The sequence below is a fragment of the Periplaneta americana genome, chromosome 16 (assembly GCF_040183065.1).
Source record: "Periplaneta americana isolate PAMFEO1 chromosome 16, P.americana_PAMFEO1_priV1, whole genome shotgun sequence".
In the NCBI taxonomy this organism is placed as follows: Eukaryota; Metazoa; Arthropoda; class Insecta; order Blattodea; family Blattidae; genus Periplaneta; species Periplaneta americana.
In genome coordinates, this window is record NC_091132.1 from 154,152,217 (window position 1) to 154,179,799 (window position 27,583).

Consider the following 27,583-nt stretch of genomic DNA (forward strand, 5'->3'; position numbering starts at 1 on the left):
TACTGTTCGATTTACAAAATGTAATTGAAGGATCAGAGGAAAAAAAGTCGATGTCCACCTTCTGACATTTTTTAGTTGAGTAGTACATTCTGTTGTTTTCCACAGGTACTACAAGCCTGTCGAGTCATCATTCGCTAAAAAGCAATGTAGTCTTTGTAAAACAGGTTTGAATATATACTGCAGAGAAAAAACAGTCGATGTCCACGTGTTAAAACACCATTTTCTCGGAACAGCTTATTATGGACATCAACATTTCTTTCCTGTAACCCTTAAATTATGTGCTTCCATGCAAACATCAGTTCCTTCTTTACTTAAAGTTGTTGTTGTTTTCTAATGCCAGACGTTTGACAATAAAGTCATTTGACCTCTTGCACTCCAGTATTTTTCAAAGATATTATCATGACCAGCCATTGAAGCACAGATTTTGAGGTGTTTCGAATCCATTTCTTGGTTTGAGTTGCACAATGGGCAGTTAGGGAACTGATATATTCCAATTCTATGCAGATGTTTGGCCAAACAATCATAGCCTGTTGCCAATCTAAATGCAGCTACAGACGATTTTCGTGGTAAATCGGGAATTATATGTGGATTTTGATGCAGAGAGTTCCATTTTTTCCCTTGAGATTGTGTTATCAAATTTTGTTTGTTGAAGTCTAAGTATGTAGATTTAATAAATCTCTTCACAGAGTAATAGGTAGATTTAGTAACAGGTCTGTAATTAGCAGTGCTGCCCATCTTTGCTAAAGCATCTGCATTCTCGTTTCCCAGGATTCCACAATGGGATGGTATCCATTGGAATACAATTCTTTTATTGAGTGATATTAATTGAGAGAGCATTTTATTTATTTCTGCTGTTTGAGATGAAGGTGTGTGTTTAGAGATTCTTGATAGAATAGCTGCTTTGGAGTCTGACAATATAACTTAAATTTATTGATGTGGCATAGAAGATTCCTGAGACTTTCACTTATTGCAATGATCTCTCCATCAAAACTTGTTGTTCCATACCCAAGAGATCTATAAAGTGAGAAGAGACAGCATGTAACATCTGCACCGGCACCTTGTTCTCTGGAGATCAAGGACCCGTCAGTGTATAAATGAAGCCAGTTTTGTGGAGGGTACCTAATATTAATTGTCTCTAAAGATAATTGTTTTAGTATTGCAGTGTTTACTTCTGATTTTAGTATTTATTCTGTTAAATTTAGATTATATTCTATATTTAATAGAGTTAGAGGGTTTGGTTTAATTTGTAGGTTTTCTTTTAAATTCGGTATATTGATTTTCTGTTTTAATTCTTGAACAATGGATATGAAATTTTTTTTAGTTTTCAATCTACAGAGAGGACTGTATGAATGCCAATTGTTTCCTGGTATCTTTACTTAAAGTTAAATTTATGTAATTTAACTGCATACTGTGCAATTACCAAACAAGTATACTGCGCAATATGGCCAGAGATGACGCCAGGCCATTCTGGAAATGACATTGCAAGTGCCATGTTCAAAATTTTGAATATATTATGCAAGAAAATGGCATCACCGAGTTAATTAATTCGTCCGATTTATATTTGCCATATAATATAAGCTTAATTACGTATATCAAATGCAATCCTGCATTTTTAAGGGACAATGGAAATGTATCATCTGTCACTATGAAATACTCTGCGCCTGAGCACTCCTACATAGAAGAGCTGGATAATGCATATAAGAACACAGAAAGAGCCATGACTATTACAGATTTTTACTCCCCAGTAGGTTTGATAAGGCTGTTGAAGCAGATGAACTGTTGTAACACTTATCAGGTAATACAAATCAGAGCAGAAGATTTCAAGGATTTTTCAGCAACTGCAAAACTGTTAAATTACAAGACTGTGTTATCCTCTCAAGTAGCTAGTGTGAAGTTTACAAAAACATATCATGAATTCAAATACAAATTAACCCATAATACAGATGAACAAATAATGTTGCTAATATGAAGTTTAATTACACACAGAGAAGGAGTGTTGAAGCCTGTCCCACGGGATCAATAAGTGTTATAAATATGAAGCCAAAAATCCAAAAGAAGAAGATTGAACTATCATATTTGAAAAAGGATATTACAGCAGCTGGTTCACTCATGGCTCTACAAGGCAGAAGATAGTTACTACTCAGCAACCCACATAGTAATAGATTGAATACGTTTTTGTATGAAATAGTGTCACAATTCAGTGTTATTTTGTAGTTGATGCCATATAATGTTATTTTTCAACATAGACTTACAGTGTTTTAATTTTTTTTTTGTTTATTATACTTATAATCTGGAGTTGTAACTATCATATTTTTTGAATAGTGATTAAAAAGTTAGTTTGACAAAGTTCTATGTGCACTTAATTTAAAGATTTTTCAAAAAGAAATAGTAAAAATTACTTTTAATTGATATCTAAAAAGGTTTATAAAATTATTTTGAAAAATATTAATAAATAAAAAAGTTATATTTTAATGAAACTTTAAACTCAATTTTCTCAGAACAATGGTTTTTGTAGTTAGAACCTTGTCAAACCAAGCTCTCGATAAACCTGGAAGCTTTCTTTGCGCATCCCTCTACAGTAGTGTTCGTATCTGAAATTGTATGGAATAGGATTCAGTTCATAATTTTGTCACTGATTAAAGTTCACGTTAACACTTTGTTTGTTAAAAACATAAAATTACTTAGTCATATGTTAAAAAGTGTTAAAATTTTAAAAAAGGTATATACCTTTGACAGATGGCCCGTTTCGACGTGATGTCACGTCTTCCTCAGTGTCTCCTGAACTACTGGTGATCTTGAATTCTGTGATGTGCAGCTGTAGATTCTAGGGGTGTGGGTCTGTTGCTCTTATGGTAGGGGCTGTTTGTGTGTTATGACGTATCATGACGTCAATAATGTGTGGGTATTGAACTGTAATTGTGTGTTAAGTAAATGTTGTGGCTATGTTATTGTATGTTTATATATTTCATATTGTTCTAAGATGTTTAACTGTGAACTTTTTGGTGTGATATATAAAATTTCCATATCTGTTTCTATATTATTGTAGTCATGATTATTGTATAATGATTATTGTATAACATACCAATGAACAATGACAACTACACTCAAGAATTAAACACAATAAAATATATAGCACAAGACAATGGATATAACCCTAACATAATAGTTTCATTTTGGAGATGCCGATAAGCTCACTGTATTATATCAATTTTTGTTTTCCACCTGTGCTTATCTTAATATTTGGATTTATATGAACGTTTTCGACACTCGGTGTGTGTCATCTTCAGATATGGGGTCTATGTCATTGTGTGTTGTGAAGACATAGCTTCTTAATTATGTTGTGGGTTGTTCACTTGTGTCTGACCTTTCATGATTTCTTAATTTAGCTAAAATTACTATAAGCAGTGTGTGGTTGCTTGTTATGATTCTGTTAAATTCTATCTTTTGAAAACCCATATAGGACAATAGAAAATTATGTTAAAACCATTATTATGACACATAAATATAAACAAGTAAAATATATACACTATAAAAACACTGTAAAACACTGTATACACTATATCACTTTTATCACATACATGGTTGGCTGTGTTGGCCTGTTATATCGTTAAAATTGGGTTGTTTTTACTGTTCTTGGTAAAAACTGTCTTTTTGACGCACTTTCACTGATTTTCCATAGTATTGTATGTTGGAGTTTTTGGATGTTGTTCAAGTTGACTACTGTGAATCGTGGATGCTGTTATTGAGTACTTAGACGTATATAATACAAGCTATTTTCTGTTGAGTCCGCTGTCTAGTATGGCCATGCGTGTCTGCAACAATTTACTTTAAATTAATAGATTGAATTAAGACGATTTTGTTTTTTATTAAGTTGGAATCTATCGCGTAAAAATGTTGTATGGAAAATACTTACAATTTTAGCTGATGTTGGAGTGTTCCTATGTGGTGCATGGCTGAGACTAGAATGGCGGGCTCAATTACAATATTTTCTTAATGTACGTCATCTGGAGTGGGAAGTGGAGGGGGTATTGGTGGGACCTGTGTGGTTGTTGTGTGTGTGTTTGTTTCGGCGGGAATAATTTAAACAAGTTAAAAAGTGGGTTATTTGTATTGGCTATTTGTTCGTTGAGGAGGGGTCTTCCTGAGTTAAATTCTTTTATAATGTGAAATTGTTCCGCGGTGTCTATTGTGGAGTTATTTATGATTTTTAATATTTTTAATGTGTCATTTATATTTGTTAATTCATGATTTTCCTCGATGAGGTGCTGTGCAAATTTGGATTTGTTCCTATTGTAAATAAAATCGGAGGTGTGTTCACGGTATCTAATTTTGAAGTTTCGTCGAGTCTGACCTATGTATGTTATGGGGCAATTTTTACATTTCATTTGATATATTCCGCTGTTTAGTAATGGTTCGTTGTTGTTGGTTTTGTTCGGAATTATATTGTTTAGTTTATTGTTGGTGCTGGGGGCTGTATTGATGTTTTGTTTTTTCTGAAGATGACACACACCGAATGTCGAAAACGTTCATATAAATCCAAATATTAAGATAAGCACAGGTGGAAAACAAAAATTGATATTATAATACAGTGAGCTTATCGGCATCTCCAAAATGAAACTAATAAATGCTAACCAAGCAAAAATCATAAATGCGTATACCAATACAAAAACCGAAATATTGAAAATCAATGCCAATATTTGGTTCAACCAACAATGCTTAAAACACAAAGTCACTCCGAAATATGCCACCATCACTAAAAATAGATTTTACACACAACCAGCACAGAAAACCAATAACCAATATCAGAAACTACGAATCAAAAATGAGATCAAATTCTTACACAAAAAGAAAAACTACTTCAATAAGAAACTTTACGACCTACATTTGCAATTAGCAAAATCTTTCGGAAACTTTTGGGACACTATCTATAAAAACAGTCAAGAGAAAATTAACAAAGTAATCCAACAGAAATACGAAACACTACAGAAAAAGCTAAACAACCTAATTAATAACCAGCCACAAATACAATCCAAGGACACTACACACAATAATAGAATAGTAAACTTAACAACCCTAAAACTAAACAATCAAGAAATAAACATCCTAAATAAAGGTTACAAACATAATTACCCCCCAAGCAATATACACAAGGTAATATAGAAAACCTAGCAATCGAAACTCAACATATTATTCAGAATAGCGACCACGAAAACAAAGAATTTCTACAATATAGCACTGCAAAAATTATAGAGAATTACGTAAAAGACCCAACAACCAAAGAAGAGTTCATAACAGCTAAAAAACAACACAAAGAGCTAAAATTACTAAAACAAAAACTAGAGGAAAACAACATCATACACATAAAAGCAGATAAAAATGACGCAATAGTACTGATGAATAAAGCAGAATACATAGACAAAACTAACGCATTCTTTAATAGCAACCAGATCACAGAATTAAAATCAGACCCTACAGAAACATATAAAAAACAAATAAAAACTGCAATTAAAAAATGCACCAGATTTCATACCAAAAAACAAAACCCATAACTATATTATGAAAAACCCTAAAGCACCCAACCTAAAAACACTTCCCAAAACCCACAAAACAGAAATGACAATGAGATCTATAGTAAACAGTAGAGAAGCACCAAACCACAAACTCAACAAACATTTATATAAGTTTCTAAACAATAACATCATCCATGACACCCAACACATTATCATCAACACTAAACAAATTCTAAAAAAACTTCAAAAACTGAAAACCACAAATGACACCAAAATACTCTCATTAGATGTTACTAATCTATACACCAACATACCAATAGATGAAACCATCAATATAGTCACTAGAAAACTTCACGAGGCCCAATTAGACAATAACCTAATCAAACAAGTTACTCAATTACTGAAAACATCCCTAAAACAGAATTACTTTAAATTCGACAATAAAATATACACCCAATCAACAGGATTAGCCATGGGTGACCCCCTCTCCGGATTTTTAGCTAATATATTCTTACTAGATCTAGAAAACAAACACATAAATAACCTAAGCAAAAAATTCAACTTTAGTATTTACGCGAGATACGTCGACGATACATTAATACTATATGAAAACACTCAAAACATAGACAATCAAATATTAAATGAGTTCAACAAACTACACCAAAATATAAAATTCACACTAGAACAAAGTAACAATAAAAATAGTCTCAATTTTTTGGACCTAAATATAACAATAGAACCTCCAATAATAACATTCAACATACACAGGAAACAAACTTCAACCACACACTCTACAAACAAACAATCCACGCACCCCATTACACACAAAATTAGCAAATTCCTTTTTCTCATTGACAGATTGCTTACAACCCCATTAAATAAAGATAATTATAACAAAGAACTAAATTACATAAAAAACTAGCCAGGGAAAACGGATATGAAAACCAATTAATCAATAAATTAATACAAAAAAGAAAATTAAAACTAAATAAAAAAGACTCCACTACACTCCAACCCGCAAAAATAAAAAACAAAAAACCATGGCACAGTTTGACTTTCTATGGGAAAATATCAAACAAACTCAGTAATTTTTTCAAAAACAAAACATCAATATACCCCCTAGCACCAACAATAAACTAAACAATATAATTCCGAACAAAACCAACAACAACGAACCATTACTAAACAGCGGAATATATCAATTGAAATGTAAAAATTGCCCCAAAACATACATAGGTCAGACTCGACGAAACTTCAAAATTAGATACCGTGAACACACCTCCGATTTTATTTACAATAGGAACAAATCCAAATTTGCACAGCACCTCATCGAGGAAAATCATGAATTAACAAATATAAATGACACATTAAAAATATTAAAAATCATAAATAACTCCACAATAGACACCGCGGAACAATTTCACATTATAAAAGAATTTAACTCAGGAAGACCCCTCCTCAACGAACAAATAGCCAATACAAATAACCCACTTTTTAACTTGTTTAAATTATTCCCGCCGAAACAAACACACACACAACAACCACACAGGTCCCACCAATACCCCCTCCACTTCCCACTCCAGATGACGTACATTAAGAAAATATTGTAATTGAGCCCGCCATTCTAGTCTCAGCCATGCACCACATAGGAACACTCCAACATCAGCTAAAATTGTAAGTATTTTCCATACAACATTTTTACGCGATAGATTCCAACTTAATAAAAAACAAAATCGTCTTAATTCAATCTATTAATTTAAAGTAAATTGTTGCAGACACGCATGGCCATACTAGACAGCGGACTCAACAGAAAATAGCTTGTATTATATACGTCTAAGTACTCAATAACAGCATCCACGATTCACAGTAGTCAACTTGAACAACATCCAAAAACTCCAACATACAATACTATGGAAAATCAGTGAAAGTGCGTCAAAAAGACAGTTTTTACCAAGAACAGTAAAAACAACCCAATTTTAACGATATAACAGGCCAACACAGCCAACCATATATGTGATAAAAGTGATATAGTGTATACAGTGTTTTACAGTGTTTTTATAGTGTATATATTTTACTTGTTTATATTTATGTGTCATAATAATGGTTTTAACATAATTTTCTATTGTCCTATATGGGTTTTCAAAAGATAGAATTTAACAGAATCATAACAAGCAACCACACACTGCTTATAGTAATTTTAGCTAAATTAAGAAATCATGAAAGGTCATACACAAGTGAACAACCCACAACATAATTAAGAAGCTAGGTCTTCACAACACACAATGACATAGACCCCATATCTGAAGATGACACACACCGAGTGTCGAAAACGTTCATATAAATCCAAATATTAAGATAAGCACAGGTGGAAAACAAAAATTGATATTATAATTACCTAACATAATAGACACACTAATAAAAAAGGTAAAACAAAAAATTGAACAAACCAACACAAACACCACGTGAGAATAAATACATAACATTAACATATCACAATACCAATACTCACAAAATTGCAACTTCATTCAGAAAACTAAAATACAAGATAGCATAAAAAAGAAATAACACAACACAGAAATATCTAAATAATCATACCAAACATTCAAATAAATATAATTCAACTGGAGTTTACAAACTAAAATGCAATAGTTGCCCACATTTTTACATAGGACAGACAGGAAGATCCTTTCACACAAGATATAATGAACATATTAAAGCTATAACCAAACCCTACATCACATCAAATTACGCAGAACACATTATCAACAATAATCATGACTACAATAATATAGAAACAGATATGGAAATTTTACACATCACACCAAAAAGTTCACAGTTAAACATCTTAGAACAATACGAAATATATAAACATACAGTAACATACCCACAACATACACTTAATACACAATTACAGTTCAATACCCACACATTATTCGACGTCATGATAAGTCATAACACACAAACAACCAGCCCCCACCATAAGAGCAACATACCCCGACCCCTACAATCAACAACTGCACATCACAGAATTCAAGATCACCAGTAGTTCAGGAGACACTGAGGAAGACATGACATCACTTCGAAATGGGCTAAGTAATTTTATGTTTTCATAATGTTGTCTTTCGGATTTCATAGCGCGAAGCTGAAGCACAGTAGTAGTTAACATTGTAGCCTACCCAAATATATATAGAGAAACTATTATTTGCAAATCCTCTGATGATGCTTCTAGTCCAGTCATATATGTACCGTAAACAAAATAAAAACTGAGTGCCAACACCAATATTTCGCATTGTAAAATGGGTGGAAATTTGTTTTGAAAGTGAGAGCCAGTGAAGAGGTGCGAGCAAGCAGGATCGCTTAGTCAATGTGGAAGGGGTAGGCAACAGGGAGGGGCAGCACGTGCATCTCATTTCCATGTGTTTGTCCACACTGGTGGAGTAACGGTTAGCGCGTCTGGCCGTGAAACCAGGTGGCCCAGATTCGATTCTCGGTCGGGGCAAGTTACCTGGTTGAGGTTTTTTCCGGGGGTTTTCCCTCAACTCAATATGAGCAAATGCTGGGTAACTTTCGGTGCTGGACCCCAGAGTCATTTCACCTGCATTATCATCTTCATCTCATTCAGATGCTAAATAACCTAAGATGTTGATAAAGCGTCGTAAAATAATCTACTAAAAAATCCATGCGTTTTCTTTCTTACTGGTCACAGAGGTAAGGCGAGCTTTCGTAAGGTCGAATCAGTGACAGGATATGTTAGGGTAGTTCAAGCTTTTTGTATGTCTTGCGTATAGTTACAATTGTCTAGAAAAGTCACTAACCCAGCCAAACCCTTCTCTCCAATGCTATCCCATAGTGTCTTTGTTGGTGGGAGGTTCTTGCTTCTCATCTTCCTTTGATGACGCTATTAATTGTACACAAAAAGGACTTCCATCCTATAGTAATGTATCACTCACACATGTGGACATTAAGAAAATGCCCTGACATATTTGAACGAAAAACGTTACTCCAGATATGTGGACCTGTCAGTGATCGTAATGGACAGAGGATAGGCTTGTGATTATGAATTACATTAGAAGACCAAAGGACACTGTGAAAATTATAAAATCCATTTTATTAGGATGGTTAGAACTTCAGTAAAGAAAATTGAAAACACTTATCATGAAAGAATATTGAAGGAAAGAATCCATAATAGAATGAGAAAAGGGAAGTGTAAGAATATTTTGATGAAAGCAGTGAGAAGAAGTATTGCAGGAGATAGGTCGAGATGGAAAGCTGTTATGTAAATGACCAAAACTTACCCAGTACTGTAGCGTCATTGGTGCTTGAGGTTGTAGCGATGGTTGCAGTGTTGTCAGTGGCTGTGACATCGTCGGGAGTATACAAGAATTGAATAACTCACTTAAAACTGCCATTTGCCACCAGAGCATGAGAGGTCGCCACTTCAGACTAACAAAATTTACTTTAATACAAATGAATAATGCTCCTAATGTTCTATCATCTTCCTCATTTAATTGCTTTCCACTTTCAGAACCATTTGTGTGAGTGGGGCATAGTGAAGGAAGAGTTGCCTTTGGAAGTAGCAATGAAGGAGAATGAGGTATCAAGTGAAAGGTGAGTATAGTTTACAAATTTTCACTTTGTCCCTCTCTCATCATGTCATTAAAATGATTGCATTCGACATGATTCCCTTTGTACACATATACTTTTTCGTGCACCATCCTGTTTTATATCACTAAAGAGTGATAACTGAATATAAATGATAACTTCAATAGTATTTATATCGTTAACGAATGGGAACAAAATAAAATGTTAACTTGAATATTATTTATAATGCTAAAGAATGATAAGAGAATAAAAATGATAATTTGAATACTCTATTCCATACATTCATATGTAAAGTTTAATGGAGAGACGGACTCTGATTCAGTTTCAGTTTTAAGATTTGTCTTGCTCGAAGTAAACCACTATTTATAAAACAGGAAATCATGATTATAAATGAACAGTAATATCTTTGAAACAATTATATATGGTTTTGAAATGAGAAATTCTAACACGTTTGCAAATTATTCACACTGTTATGGTCTTAGGGAAAATAATTCAGGCAAAAAGCACAGCAGAAAAGTCAGATGAAACGAATTCTACTGACACAGACTACTTCATCGAACTTCAGCAGCAATTTTTATGCAGACTTAACCGGAGCATTTGTTGCTGGCAATATTCCATGGAATGCAGTTGAAAATCCGGTTTTAAGAAAGTTTTTACACAAGTACTCATCTTTTTTCTTTTAAATATTTTGAACAATTTTGGTATAAAAATATTCATAACTCTCAACAAACTAGTCATGTCTGTAGGATGAAAACACAACTCATTTTGGGTAATTTCCTGAATTAAATTTAATTAAGCAATTAAATTTACTGATAGAAAAAGAGATTTTAAATTGAGAAGAAAGGAAATAACTGAAGATTGTAATTATGAAAGGAAGTACCTTATCCAATTGATATAAATTATGCAGACGTATATGATATAACTTAATAGCTGAACATTGTATCTTTTCATTAGCTAGGATGTATTGACTCATTAAGGATTTCACTTAAGATTTATTTTTATTTGTAGTATTGTTTCGTTATTATATAGATACTGGATTAAAATTATGACTATTACCAGTACATTATTGCTACAGCTGCTGTTACAGGTGTTGTTACGTTTTTACACATTTATAGTACTCGTACTTTGAAGTTATTTGGATCACAAGCCGACATTTGTATTTCCTTACTCATCTGCTTCCGTGTTTTGGCTTTAATATTTTTAAAATAATTCTTTGTGTTTTCCGACCTCTTTCACTTGGTCTTCCCACGTGTCTTTTGCCACCTATTTTGCACCTTGGTCAGGCCATTCCAGTCTTCCTCTATATCACTCTTCATTCCATAACCTTTACTAGGTTAATTAACTACTAGGTTATGCAGCATCAATGGAATTGCTGATAGGATAATGATGTTTGGCGAGATTAGACCGAGAAATAGCCATTAATTACATAACATTCCGAATATTAGACGAATTTAACTTCCAATTTTACTTGATATTCTTAGCAAGATGTGTAGTCGGTGTGAGAAATTGCTATACCTATTGTTGACAGCAAAATAACTGCTTTGGCTACCTTTTCGGCAATTTGTTCTCCTAATATTGATTATGAGATAGTATCCATCTACATATCATTTCGTAACCTTCATAAATTATTTCGGTATAAGTTTCTTTGAGTTTATTGAATTCATTTTTTGGAGGAGAAACTGTCAGCACGACCTGAGTCCACTCATGCAGTCTGAGAGAATATTACATTTTGTCATGGATTTCGTGTTCTAAAATTTGTATGAGTGCTTGTTTTATTGTTTAGAATTTACAAGTATAGATTATAAAATTCTGAGGTAATTTATATGAAAATGTGTAATTTGAGGAGAATATAGCGCATTTAATACTGTTATAAGTAGGGACCGGATTTTTATGTAATTACATATTATATTCCTTGCAGCCTAACCATATATAAATAACAAACCTTTGCGAATCTTGTAATTACCATTTAAGTATTAAAATTTGATACTACATATTTTTACATATTTACCCCACATTACATATTATGGCTTGATGTTACATAATTCTACATTAGGGGTTTTATTCATTTTTACTTCTCTAAAGGGAAAGAAAAAAACTTCTGCTGGGGAATTTTATAATTTCAAATACACAGATTTGAAAACCCTTTTTACCTACCCAACAAAGGATATATTTCAGGACGAAACATAACGTCCTTACTTCCAGGAAGTAATAGAGGCACTCATCCCATACTACCCACTGTAAATATGAGTGAACAAAAGGCAACCTTTCTCATACAACTACCTTGTATTGTAAAAATCACTCAGAAAGTAGCGTTGCCTTCATGTGGTGGAGTGGGACGAGGATGACATGATTTGTCTCGAACTATAATTATTCTGCACACGTCTTAACAAGCCGTTCCCCTGCAATTTGCAACCTTATCCACCCTCTTCCTAATCCTTCCAGGAAAAACCCGTGTCAAGTCTGACATGAGCTGCAATAAAGTAGCTGACTTTTTGAAAGAAGCTGGAGTAAAGGAACAGACTGGAAATATGTGGAAAGATTAAAATAAATAGCTTTTCAGGTTATTGCTTGACCTCTTTACTTTAAATTTAGTAGATCTATACGGAAATGGGATTTTCCAAGCAATTAGAAAGTATTGTTCTCGGTTGGAATAATCCTACCCTTCTGAATGATGCAGGAATGTCACTTTTTAAACAACAGTTTGTAAATGCCTATAGTTTGAGGTTTTAGTAGGTACTTTGTTTCTTACAGGGAGCAGCTAAAATGCATGTGTCCCACATCTCCTCTCATTTTCTCGTAATCCAGTAAAGCGAAACAGTGCTTGCAGTTCTGTTCTATCATTCATTTCACTCAGTTCTCTAGTTTTAGTACTTACAGTATAAAGTGTAAGTGTGTTTATGTACTGCTTTTAACTAACTAAAATGGGCCCTGTATCTTCAACCATAACAACAAAAATAAAATCATTGATTGGGGTGGACGAAGCTTTCACTAAACATGGAAAAATAGTGTCAGGTATGCGGTAAAAGAGTCGGGTGCTCTATGAAATCACAACTGGAGAGTCTTACCTATCCTATACCGCCAGATATTGATATTAAATATTTTCATGATTTTACATATTTTGGTACATATTCAGCTTATTTTTCTTATATAAATATTTACATATTTAACACCTTGATATTACATAAAAATCCTGTCCCTAATTTTATTATAAGTTTTGAACCAATGGTGTATATAGATTTATATTAAGCATGATTGTGAGAAATTCATTCACTGTATAATTTAAGTATGGTCTGTTTCACGTTTTGGTAATGTATTGGATATTGTTTTGGGTGTTATTAATAATCCTGGAGGAGAGATACAATAACATTTGCTTATTCGAAATTTTCTCGGGCTTCCAGCCAGGTCATAAGTTGGTGATCCACCGACGTTTCGAGGATGTTCATCTTCCTCATCTTCAGGGTTAAATGATATCTGAGGGTACCCAGCTCCTTAATTTATAGTGCCAGAGGGAGTCAGCTGAGGAGCTGTGCGCCGATTGGCTGTTATTAGTGCGGACCGTGGCGAGAACACAGCCGACGTGTCGTCTTGCTTTGTGCTTTCCGGCTGAATGACCTTGGGTCTCACGGTGGGCTCGGCGGACGAGTTCTCATGTGTCCTCCACTGATGACGGCCCGTCGTCCGGGTGGTGAGAAATTTAATAGCCGGTGCCCGTGCCGCGCTTAGTTGGAGACCCGGTTCAGGTTACCGCATTCCGCCACTTTGGCCAGGGTTTCTTTATCCCAATAGCCCGCACACTTTACCAGGACCTCGGTGTTATTGAAATTAGCCCTATGGCTTTTTTCAATGCAATGTTCAGCCAACCCGGATTTTTCGGGCTGCATTAATCTGATACTTCTTTGATGTTCCGAAAGACTCGTCGCTATTGTGCGTCCAGTCTGTCCAATGTAAGCCGCATCACATTCACACGGGCTGTGGTAGATCCCTGGTACTCTGAGGCCTAGATCGTCTTTTACTGATCTGACCTTGTTCCTGATTTTCGGCGGAGGTTTGTGGATTGTTTTTATTACCGCGGGCTATTGGGGTAGAAGAGTAAAAGAAACCCTGGCCATAGCGGCGGAATGCTGTAACCTGAACCGGGACTCGGGTCTCCAACTAAGCACGGCACGGGCACCGGCTATTAAATTTCTCACCACCCGGACGAGGGCCGTCATCAGCAGAGGACACATGAGAACTCGTCCGCCGAGCCCACCGTGAGACCCAAGGTCATTCAGCCGGAAAGCACAAAGCAAGACGACACGTCGGCTGCGTTCTCGCCGCGGTCCACACTAATAACAACCAATCGGCGCACAGCTCCTCGGCTGACTCCCTCTGGCACTATAAATTAAGGAGCTGGGTACCCTCAGATATCATTTAACCCTGAAGATGAGGAAGATGAACATCCTCGAAACGTCGGTGGATCACCAACTTATGACCTGGCTGGAAGCCCGAGAAAATTTCGAATTATCACGTCGCCAGGACAGCTTTAGTAGTTATTTCAACATTTGCTTGTTTTGCAACGCGGAATGTTGTGTACTCCTCTTGATTCAGACCCTAGTGATGCTTTACTTTGACTATTGCGACGTTTTGTATAGTGACCTTAGTGTTGAATTGTCATTGATTCTGCAGCGTGTTCATAATGCCTGTGTGCATTTCATTTTTAATAGCCGTCGCTTTGATCATGTCTCCAAGTATTTCTTACAATTATTTTGGCTTCGTTTCCTGTATCAGATTATAAGTAATTCCACACCTATTTACCTAGTTCCTCACTTCATACTTTCAGCATCCCACCACAACCATTATACACGTTCTCAGCATAGCCTTGTTCTATCAATACCATATCATCAAACATCTCTCTAATCTGCTTCCTTCACAATACACACAGCCTGTTCCTGGAATTACTTGTCACAGGAAATCAGGAGCTGTCGTAGTTTAAAATCTTTTAAGTTTACTCTACTTAGAAATGTTTTTATTAAACGTAACTAGACTCTTGCGGAGGTTTTTAAACAATTTGGTTTACATGACCAAGTTGTTATTTTTTTCTCCCCTCTCTTCCTTTTTTTTCCTCTTCTTTTATTTTTATTATCTTGATATTTTACTTAATCGTTTATGTGTGTAGGCTATATAGTATGTTTTTGCTATTGAACTTTTTATGTCTTGTAACCCACATCTAGTTTATCTCGAGCAGTTTATGTCATATAAATTGTATATATTCCCCTTATAGTGTGTAACTGATTTTGATTATATGTAATTTTCTACTTTATTTTATATTCTCCTTATATTATGTAACTATCTTGACTAATTTTAATTTTCTATTATATTTTATGTAATCTCTAAGGTGTTCTATTTTGTGTAACTTTGTATTATATTACATAATTACGTGTTTCATGTACATTATTCATACCTGGTTGAGTGGAAGAAAAGGCAATGTGGCCTTAACTCTGCCAGGCAAAATAAAACTACTCATGCATTCAGTTGTGTGAGGAGCAAGGGTCGCATTCCCAGACATAACATCACTCAATGATATCATTAAAAGATCTTTGACTTCTTGTGGCATCCTGTCTCTTTTGGAACCACCAGGTATTAGTCGCGCAAGTGGTAAATGACCCAATGGTCTGACCTTAATTCCATGATCTAGAGGAAAATCTTTAATTTGGGCTCCACTTGGCTTGACACTCCATCTCATTTGCCGAATACCTGCAGACACGCAGCATCTGCTGCTGAATTAGCTGTGAAGGAAAAAAGTCAATAAATATGCTCATCTTTTAGACTATATTTTTATTCCCTTTGCTGTGGAGACCTTCGGTTCTTGGAGTCATAACGCTAAAGTTTTGGTATCTCAAATCGGCGAAATTTTTATCTCCATTACTGGTGATCGCCATTGCACTACTTATTTGCGTCAACACTTAAGTATTGCTATTCAACGCGGAAATGCAATGAGCATTTTAGGTACTCTTCCTGAATCCAGCCCTTTGGATGAACTCTTTCTTCTGGAAAATTTATTAAGTATTCTATGTGTAAATAATTATGAACGATTCGTGGATTTTACACAAAATACATAGTTATGGGTTAAAATTATAAAATATCTACAATAAGTGTATATAATGTGAACTTTGTTAGACACACACACACACATATATATATATTTCCAAATTACATTAAATTTATACCTTACAATATAATGAGTGAGAACCTAGAATATACTATTAGCAGCGAGTATTTTGTAAATAGTTTCGTCTATGTATATATTTATAACATTGGTATGAAGATTTATTTGACGTGACTTTTATATAATCTGTTTCCACTGTAGCATCACACCAGAGTGCGACATTGTTACACATGAAGAGAACGTGATAATAGACGAAATTCCCAACAGTTCTGGTTCATGTGGGGAAACTTCTGTCAGAAATTCTACTCAATCTCGCTGTGATGACGAGAAGCCATTCAAATGCCACATGTGTGAAAAAGCTTACCGGCATCCTCAACACCTAAAAACCCATGTTCTTCAGCACACTGGCGAGAAGACGTACAAATGCGAAGTTTGTGAAAAGAGTTTCTGGCGTTCTGAAGATTTGAAACGACATACTCTGCAGCACACTGGCGAAAAGCCATTTACTTGCGATGTTTGTGGAAAGTGTTTTCGTTATAAGATAGATCTAAATCGGCATGTACTTGTTCATACTGGTGAGAGACCTTTCAAATGTGCCATTTGTGGAAAATGTTTCTTGCGCTCTGGTCACTTACGAGCACACGAACGCCTTCATACAAGCGAACAACCGTTCAAATGTGATGTTTGTGGAAAAGGTTTTTCATTTTCCCGGCACCTTCAAGTGCATACACGTATTCATTCTGGCGAAAAACCATTCAAATGTGATGTTTGTGGGAAATCTTTCCTGTTTTCTAGTTACTTACAAGTGCATACACGCATTCACTCTGGCGAAAAACCATTTAACTGTGATGTTTGTGGGAAATGTTTCTCGAACTCTTCAAATTTGAAAGCTCATAGCCGCCAGCATACTGGGGAGAAACCGTTCAAATGCGATGTATGTGGAATTTGTTTCTCGCATTCAAAGTCTTTCAAGAGACATAAACGAAAGCAACATAATTTGTAGAAACGATTTAAATCCAAAGTTTCCGGATTATTTTTCTCGAAACAGAGACATATGAAACAGTACTCACATTGGAAAACAAACTTTTTACCTACAAAATTCTGTGTGAATGAATCATGGTGTCGCAGTGTGTTAACCTACATGTACTATTTTTCTACATACAAAATAGATGTAAATTGTAATAACTGATGGTCTTCTTTCTGAAGTCTTGTAATTATACTGAGTGATCCGTTTGGGTATGGATAAAATGAAAACATCGTAAAAAATTTACGCTGAACTTTATTTCTTGAAACTTTGTGCATACAACACTGAAAGATGGAAGATTCCTGAGAGATGAAGATGACGCCCCATTGCGCACCCTGCACAACTCAACGGTGATGCAATTCAGCCCATGTCCATTGTAATATGCGAGGGGTAATTTGTTGAAAAATTTGAGTAATTTTTACTCTCAGATCATCAATATTTCTGGGTTTCTGTGAATAGACAATGTCTTTAACAAACCCTACACGAAGAAGTTAGGAGTGTTTAGAGCTGGGGAGTTTAGGGACCAAGCCAGGAGATAGCTACTTCTCGTACTGGGTTTCGCCTGCGACCTCCTGCATGACTTTTTTTTTTAACACAGAACCTGTTTCTACAAATGTTTGATACCACAACATTATGGAATCGTATTTACGTACATTACGCACACCATACTCACGTCGAAATTCCCTTTGAATTCTTTTAACACTCTCAAATTTAACATACTAAAAACACACATTGTGTCCGCTGTTGATTTTTAGTAGCCATTTTAATCATCTACGATTTTCATTTGTCCTTCGAGATTATGCATTGTTGATTGTCATATGTGGAAACTCCTATCTTTTAATCGTAATATAACCAGGAAGAAATGTTTCCTACTACGATAAAATCTTTATAATAGTCGTGCCCCAGGGTCAGATATATAGGGGATTAAAGGGAGGACCTAGGGTTCTTGGGTTATCTTCCTATCAATCCTATGATCGAGGAGGACTGATTTACATTTGATTATAGTTTTATATATAATACATTAATTTTAATAGTGATTGCTTTATTTTTGAACCAGTGTACCATCGACCACCCTGTTCTCCTCCTCCGAAATCTAACACTAATATCCTGTTCCTTGGCGTCCGTAGTGTCGATCATAGGATTGATAGGGAGATAACCCAAGAACCCTAGGTCCTCCCTTTCATCCCCTATATATCCGACCCTGGGGCGCGACTATTCTGGTGGCAGCGTTGTTAGATTTTTCGTGTGGGTTGGTTCTGTTTTGTGTGTGTTTTTTTTTTTTGTGTATACATGTACTGTGTATTTCTGTTTATTTAATTTTGTGTTATATTTTTTTGGTGTAACCGTGTATGGCTTGTTTTAATTGTTTTCATCCAAATTTATTAGAAGGGGATAAGGAATATACCATTTTGTATGTACATATGATAGGGGTTTCCCACCCATTAGCATTTGAAGGATCGAGTAACTACGCATTGGACTTAGGCCATGTCTCAAATTTCAAGTCCATACTACACACTAGTGACTAGCAACTAGATGACTTGTAAACTACACACTAGGGAGCTTCGGAAATGTATGCTTGAAACATGGCCTTCTTTATAGACTACTTTTCTAAAAACCATGACATCACAGTGTAACACAGAATTAAGAAGGAGTGTTCTAATGCAGTTTCATTACGAGTTATGTGGAAAAGATAAGGACTTAATATATTACAATAATGTTTAAAACATTGTACAGATGGTACTAGCAATATCAGTGTTCAAAGTTAACGTGTTATTCTACATTATATTTATATTAATTTACTTCCAAAGCATTTACAGATTTCATAACCCTAATTGCTGATGAGGTATCCATGTTTGTTTAGTGAACAAGTCAACAATCAAGCAAACATTTTCGTTTACTAGCTACTACGGACTAAGCACTAAGTAGCTTTGGATCATAACTTCTGACGTCACATCTGGCTATTTAGTCAAAAATCTAGTTCACTTCAGTTGAAAATGTAGCTTTGAGAACGGCATTAATGGAACGGTTTTTTCGTAAATATACTGATATCACAGTCTAGTATATAGTCACGAAGCTCAATACGTAGTAAATATGCAAACATTAGATAGTTGCTCACCACTAGGATCGCTAATATCGCCTCATTACAGGCAATGCAAAATACTACTGGCACAGTCTATTGTTTCTAGCACCCTCAAAACTCAAGCTTCGTGACTATATAGTAGACTGTGCTGATATTAGTATTGACATTATTCAGGAACACATATTAAAATTTGTAGGGCTGCAAGCAGGGTAAAGATTATATATTTCATTCGAAGGACGACCTAACAAACATTTTAAAGTACCTGCAAGGAAGACATACAGATACGAGCATTCGTAAGGACTAGAAGTAATTTCTGAAGTTGACATAAGACTAGTCAGACGATTTATTCCTCCCGAATTTGACTATCCAACGTTAGAGATCGAGAGGAATGACTACATTCCACAGTATTGGGGTAGCAGCGACACAGGTTCACGCATATTTATGAGCAGGGGTTCGGAATGAAAAAGAATAATTCACTTTTATTCGCTCAGAACTACACGCACATAAACACAACTAAGAAAGCAGTAGTTGATTGCATCCAACAAGAATCTGGAGTAGGTAGTTGACTCTTACAGCAGTATCGTCAACAGAACTCTACACTGTTCGTGAACACCGACCCTAGAAAGAAAAGTGAACAAGATTATGGCAGAAGCGAATGTAGACGATTCATTATTAGCGAGACCGGCAGGCCCATCTTTTGCGCAGAAAGATTCAAGCATTGCAAAAATGATAGACACATGGAAGGGAGATGCATACGGTCTTCCAGTAACCGGTTTTTTTTTTTACCAGATAAAGTTGGACATATGGGAAATTTAAGCGGGGAGGATTTAGTTCAAATAGCAATATTGAAATTAAGAGGAACGGCCCGAGCGTATTATGATACCACTTCTACATTACCAGATCCAAAAATTACATATCAAAAATTTAAGAAAAAATTTATTGAACGTTTCAAGGACAAGAAAAGCTTGCAGTATCACTATTCGCATTTGCACAATGCAGTGCAAGGAAAACAGGAAAGCCCAGAGGAATTTTGTGACAGAATTAGGCGTTTAAGTTTAAAGACAATTGCACACACGAGAGGAGTTACTGCAGATATATTAAGTGAAGCCGATAGAAGAGCAGTATCTGCTTTCATTCATGGGTTAAAGGGAAGCGTAGGCAAAGAAGTCAGGCTCAGAATGCCATCTACTGTAGATGAATCAATGAAATTAGCTATGTTACATCATAATGAGAGAGATGAGAACATTATGGCTCCTAGAGACTTAGGGTATATGTACGTGAACGACCACAAATATTATCAGAAAATGCAGGCTCTAAATTTATAAAATTTTATAAGGAAATGAACTCACAATTGGACAAAAATTGCAATTTACCACAAGACTTATTAGAATTAAAAATATCTGACAAAAGTATAAAAAATGTTACTAGTAATATTTTTTAGAATGCACTTTTTACTTTAAATTAAATTTTCCAAAATTTTATAATTTTACATATATTATTTCACATCTCCACAACAACTAGAGATAGAATTCTGAAATTTTGTACACTGATTTAACATGACTTTATACAATAATGCCCATTTCTTTGAAAATAAAAAATTAGGTCACAAAACGTTATGTAAATTTTAATATTTTTTATATAGAACAAATAAAAAATTAATTGTATTAAAATAAACAACTCTACATGTCTCAGAGTAGTTTACTTTTCAGAAATAACTGTTTATTGCATGGAGGAAAATATTAAAGATGTCAGAGATACCATAACAATGTTATGGTTACCAAATGATGTAATTGCAGATTTTTCTTGTTTTTTTTTTTTCATACTTTTATAAAACTGGTTTAAAAATTATTATTAGTAATCTTTTTTATATTTTTATCAGATATTTAAGTTCTAATATGTCTTGATGTGGTACCTTGTAATTTTTGTCAAAATGTGTGTTCATTTTCTTATAAAACTTTAGAAATTTAGAGTCTGCATTTTCTGATATTTGTGGTCGTTGACATACATATGCCCTTAAAAGATAAACATGTTTTTACAATACAGGCTCATACTCAGGCTCAAAGTAGAATGTTGCGTAACGGAGTAAGAACCGTAAATTTAATCCGAATGTCGGAAAGGGCTTCAGACTGGTGCAGGTTTCCGATCTAGGAATAATTCTGATTCAAATGTAAAGGGCTTCGGACATGGGGCATGGGTATTATGGTCATATGCAACAAGACTGCAGGAAGGGGTCTGAGGGGCGCCCAGCGCAGTACTTACACGGGACCAGGTCAGCAAAAATCAAACCCCGCCGCAAAAGCTGTTACACAGAGTATTACTAATGCCTTCCGCCTTGAATGGGGCAGCTAGCTTGCCTCAGGTGGAGATTATTATCAAGGGAAAAAAACTGGGATTTTGTTGTGGACACCGGCGCCACCATATCGCTAATCAAACCCACTATTTTTTTTATTTAATTGGGTTATTTTACGACGCTGTATCAACATCTAGGTTATTTAGCGTCTGAATGATATGAAAGTGATAATGCCGGTGAAATGAGTCCGGGGTCCAGCACCGAAAGTTACCCAACATTTGCTCGTATTGGGTTGAGGGAAAACCCCGGAAAAAACCTCAACCAGGTAACTTGCCCTGACCGGGATTCGAACCCGGGCCACCTGGTTTCACAGTCAGACGCGCTGACCGTTACTCCACAGGTGTGGACACCCACAATTAGCCAGGCAATTAGTACAGACACTGATGTAGTGATTAGGGGAGCAAACAGGCAGGAATTAGTAACTTAAGGGACCCAGACAGTTGATTTCCAGTTAGGAAGTGAACAGTTTACACAATTTTATTGTAAGTGAAATAAATGTCAGCGCCACAGGGATTCTAGGGATCGACTTTTTTACGCTATGTTGGAGCGCGTATAGACCTCGATAATCTAAAGCCCTCTCAGTTAATACTGGTCGAGCCATTAAATGGCCGTGATGGTATACCAGGAATTCACTTGGCACACAGTATAAGTATGATCGGTAAATTTAAGACAATTGTCGGTAACACTCAGGGAAGTGAATCCCTTGTAAATGAGCACAGGTTAGGGTACGCTCAAAGTATCTCCATGAACAAATTAGAAAACCGGAGTATCCCAGAAAATGTGAAGAAAAGTATAAATGTTCGCTATGTAAGAAATGAAACCTCGATAGAAACTATAGCCGGATCGAATGAAGTCTGCGAATGGTATACAATCGGCTCTTTCGAAGGAGTCGTTGGATGACCGACCAGTGCTGAAAGTGACGACTCCATGTCCCGTTGGAAGTCAGAGTGAAAATGAAAATGTAAGTACGCGAGAAGCGAATATAAGTGAAATAGGAAATTTCTGTTCACAACCGTCAAGGGAAGGGTCACATGACAAAATGAATAATAACGGTAAAAATGTTGACAATGTTAGAAATGCTAATGATATTAACATTGTAATGACAGATGTGAATGGTTCAGATAAATTGGTAAACAATGTAAATGAAGCGAAAGATGTATCATGCAAAGAAATAAACGAGAAATTTTATGGATATGTACCTGTACAGTTGTTAAAAGTATCGCCCAAACCTGTACAGTTGATCAAGCATAATTCTATTGGGGAAGCCAGTGTAGTAACCCTAGAAGCTTGGGACAAAATAGAGAGGAATGCTAGCAACGAGGAAATAAATGTAATTAATCAGGGAACCCGAAGAACGGATAGATGTATGAAAAACAGAGCCGACGCAACAATTAATGTAGACGCACAGGACGCGGACGATTTCGAGAATTTCTTAAGCGAGAAACTAAAGCATTTGAAAGGACCCGATAAGGTTCAAATGGCACAGGTGTTGAGGAAATATAGACATTTATTTTATGTCGAAGGTAGTTCAGAAATAGGATGCGTAAGCGAGGTCAAGCATAGCATACACACCGGAGTTGCGTTACCAGTTAAGAAAAACCCATACCGTATTCCACACTCATTGAAATCTGTAGTAGAGGAACAGATCGATGACATGCTACAGAGGGGAACATCGAACCAAGTACCTCTCCGTGGGCAAGTCCAATAGTTTTGGTACCAAAGAAGTCACAAGATGAAACATTGAAATACAGACTATGTATCAATTATAGAGGGTTGAATGCTGTGACAAAGATAGACGCATACCCGTTACCTAACATAGTCGAAACATTAGACTCATTGGGAAATTGTAAGATATTTTCCGTATTGGATTTGGTATCAGGATATCTACAGATACCAGTCGACGAAAAAGACAAAGAGAAAACAGCTTTCTCATGTCACATGGGACACTTTCAATATAACAGAATGCCCTTCGGATTGCACAACGCGCCTAGTGCTTTCATGAGATTTGTAGATTTTATGTTGATGGGACTAAAGGGCACCATTTCATTGGCTTACTTAGATGACATAATTTGGCATTCGGACGATATACCCACACGTGTCCAGAATTTGGAGAAAATCTTTCAGAGGCTAGAAAGCACAAAGTTTAAAATACAACCGTCGAAGTGCACACTATTTGCAACTGACAGCGTGGAGTACTTAGGACATATAGCGTCAAAGGAAGGAGTGAAACCCAACCCAAAGAAACTTAAAGCAATTCGAAAATATCCACAACCACAGTCAGTAAGGGATATCCGGTCATTCGTGGGTATAGCTTCTTGTTATCGGAGACACATTGCTAATTTTGCAGAGATTGCGAGACCACTAACACGGTTAACGCGCAAGGATGTGGAATTCAAATGGGGAGATGCCCAAGAGAACGCCTTTCGCACTTTGAAAGCTAAATTAAGTTAGGAACCATGGCTTATTTATCCCGATTTTTCACAGCCTTTTATTGTAACTACTGAGGCATCACAAGAGGCAGTCGGCGCTGTCCTCTAACAAAAAGCAAACGAAGTTGAAAAATCAATAGTGTATTGCAGTAGACAACTGAACTCAGCTGAAAAGAACTACAGTTGTACCGAAAGAGAAATACTAGCTGCTATATTTGCCACGAAGCAGTTCAGATGTTATGTGTATGGAAGGAAGTTTACTCTTCATACAGACCACGCGGTCTTAAGATGGTTGCTTAATCTTAAAGACCCGAGTTCGAGACTCACTAGATGGATACATTATTTTAATGTACCGAAGTACATATGATGTTTCCATGCAAATATTCTGCGTCATGGTAAGATGAAAGATGAGTGGAATGGAGAAAAATTCTCTCCGGCACTGAGATTTGAACCCGAGTTTTCAGCTCTACATGCTGATGCTTTATCCACTAAGCCACACTGGATTCCCATCCCGGTGTCGGATCGAATCCTCTCAGTTTAAGTTCCACCTCTTGGGTTCCCTCTAGTGGCCGCCCTCTGCACTAAGTCATAGATGTTGCCTATGAACGTAGGACAATGCCCATATATGTGCGGAGGTGCACTCGTATGAGTGACTGATTGGCCAGGATCTGACGGAATACACAAAGTGATTTCTTACGCATATCGTACACATTATTTTAATGTACCGAAGTACACATGAAGTTACCATGCGGATATTCTGCGTCATTGTAAGATTAAAGATGGGTGGAATGGAGAAAAATTCTCTCCAGCACCGGGATTTGAACCACGGTTGAACTTAAACTGAGAGAATTCGATCCGACACCGGGATGGGAATCCGGTTTGGCTTAGTGGATAAAGCATCAGCACGTAGAGCTGAAAACCCGGGTTCAAATCCTGGTGCCGGAGAGAATTTTTCTCTGTTCCACTCATCTTTCATCTCACTAGATGGAGCTTACGACTTGCAGAATTTGACTACGAAGTAGTTCATAAACCAGGCAAGAAGTTACCACATGCAGATGCGCTTAGCAGACATGTAGGCATAATTACGCAGCAGAATTTTAGTCAAGATTTCAACTTAACATAGGAATTCATTTTGGCAGAACAGTCATCAGATGATGAACTAAAGACCCTAATTGATTTTGATGATTTTTTTAAAGATGAGCAGGGACTGCTATGTCGTAGGGTACCTAACGGTAATATTCAGATTGTTATTCCAAAGAACTTAACATCGCTTGTTATAAGGTGTTGCCATGACAATGCGTTCATGCCCCATCAAGACATAAAGCTGCAATTAAGCTTAAATATTGGTGGTTAACCTAAAATAAAGATGTAGTGGAATACATCGGAACATGTGAAAATTGCGCAAAACGGAAGCTTGGTAGATCACATGTGGCACCATTAGGCGAAGCAGTGGAGGCTAATGAATTTCTAGATACCGTTTCCTTAGATATCATTGCACCATTGTCAATAAGCGAAACGAGAAATCGATATTTACGCACCTTTGTAGATCACTTTACGAGGTTCTGTGAAGCGATTCCCATACGAGATCAGAGCGCTGAATTTATAGCGAAAGAATTCGTGACGAAAATCATTGCGCAGTATGGCACACTGAATCGCCTGTTGACAGATCGGGGAACACAATTCGTCTCCAAGTTATTCACTGAAACATGTAAATTATTGCGTATTAAGAAAATTCAGACAACTGCGGTACCATCCACAGAGCAATGGAATTTGTGAACGAATGCATAAATTGTTGGTGGATATGCTATCGCATTATGTTAACAAAGATGAAAGAAATTGGGACAAATTTGTGCCTTATGCGATAATGGCGTATCCAGCAACACCGGACACTGTGACAAAGTATAGCCCTTACTATTTAGTTTATGGAAGGGATATGAAATTGCCCATAGAAGATTGTTTTGTAGTAAATCCAAGAAGGAATCCAGATCAATCGTACGAGTTGCATATACAGGAATTGGAAAACTGTATCCGTGTAGCATCTCAGGTTGTAATACAATGAATCTAAGGGATACGATAAATCTAAAGAGTATTACAATCGTCGAGCGAAGCCAAGAGAATTTCAGATTGGGGACTTTGTATATTTGTATGATCCCATAGCAACACGAGGAAAAAAAAAAAGAAATTGCTTATCATTGGCAGGGACCATTTGAAGTGATAAAGAAACTATCACAGCTGGTATATTCAGTTAAGATTTATGGAGAGAGCTGTATTAATATGCATGTAAATCGATTGAAAGAATATAAAACTAGGCATACATCGAGTGACGATGAATCGCAGAAATTACCTCAACCAGAGTCGACCGTGCCTCAACCAGTAGAAACGGAGAATGAACTAACGCAAGGAAAGCCGAAGATGTCGAATGCAGGAGAACGAAATAGAGCAACGGCGAATCCAAGAAACACTAAACGTTATGAGGACGATTATTGGGAACCACCGTCCAACCATGTTGCACGAAGATCAGCAGAAGTCCATGAGAACGGAAGTCCTTATCAGTTGCGTAGCAGAAAGAAAAGAACAGAACCATTAGGAGCAGATGAACCTGAATTAACTAGAGAAACGAATGAATGAAGTCAAACTAATGAAAACGATGACGTTGACAATGAAGTAGAAGAGAATATAGAACCAAGAGAGCCTAATACCGAAGTTAGTAGTGATGATAATGTAAATAATGAGACCAATGGGGAACCTACGACTTCACGTCAGATTAAGATAGGATGCAGATATCCACTGAGAAATAGATTACGGTGCACAGATAGTTAATAAGAGATTAAAATGGGAACAAATTTTGAAGTTATATGTGAAGACGATATATAGTAGCATTGGCACTAATGTTAATTAATAATAATAATCCGTGATGCTACAGCCTGTGAAGGGCCTAGACCGACCAGCCGGCTGCTGGCCTCACGCCAACATGCCGAAGCAGAGGTGGACTATCATCCAACCAGAATGGAAGTATCGTGTGGTTAGCACGATGATCCCCCCAGCCGTTATAGCTGGCATTCGCAACCGGATTTCGCTGCCTATCGTAGCTCCCCAAGTGCATCACGATGTTGGGTGGGCACTGGTCCCATTCACTGGCAGAAATTTCATGAGAAAATTTCTTTCCCCTTTGGACTCGAACCAGCGCGCATTCCGTAACGCGAGTCCTAGGCAGGATGCCTTAGACCACGACGCCTCGGCACAGGACATGTTAATTAATAAGGTTAATTAAATACTAACCCTATCATTGAGTTATGTTTGATTGAAATTTTGTTTAACTTTATTATTTGTATGTTTTATATTGATTACAATTTAATGGGTTGCTATTGTATAAGTTAACTTTGAATCCACATAGGAATAATTATATATATATATATATATATATATATATATATATATATATC

At 36.2% G+C, this 27,583-nt stretch overlaps 1 protein-coding gene across 3 annotated transcripts in view; it reads left to right on the forward strand.

Annotated features, from left to right (window-relative positions):
• The window catches only part of LOC138691464 (zinc finger protein 664-like), a 62,646-nt gene extending 41,735 nt beyond the window's left edge, over positions 1–20,911 (forward strand). For 2 of the 3 annotated variants that reach the window (XM_069813408.1, XM_069813407.1), the window contains exons 5-6: positions 10,036–10,118; positions 16,459–20,911. In XM_069813408.1, the coding sequence (XP_069669509.1) occupies positions 10,036–10,118; positions 16,459–17,260 (885 nt within the window). In that variant the 3' untranslated portion in view covers positions 17,261–20,911. Of the gene's footprint in view, positions 1–2,736; positions 2,981–10,035; positions 10,119–16,458 lie in introns of those variants that run through there. The other variant, XM_069813409.1, reaches the window with a different exon arrangement.
• Positions 20,912–27,583: the final 6,672 nt, after the last annotated feature.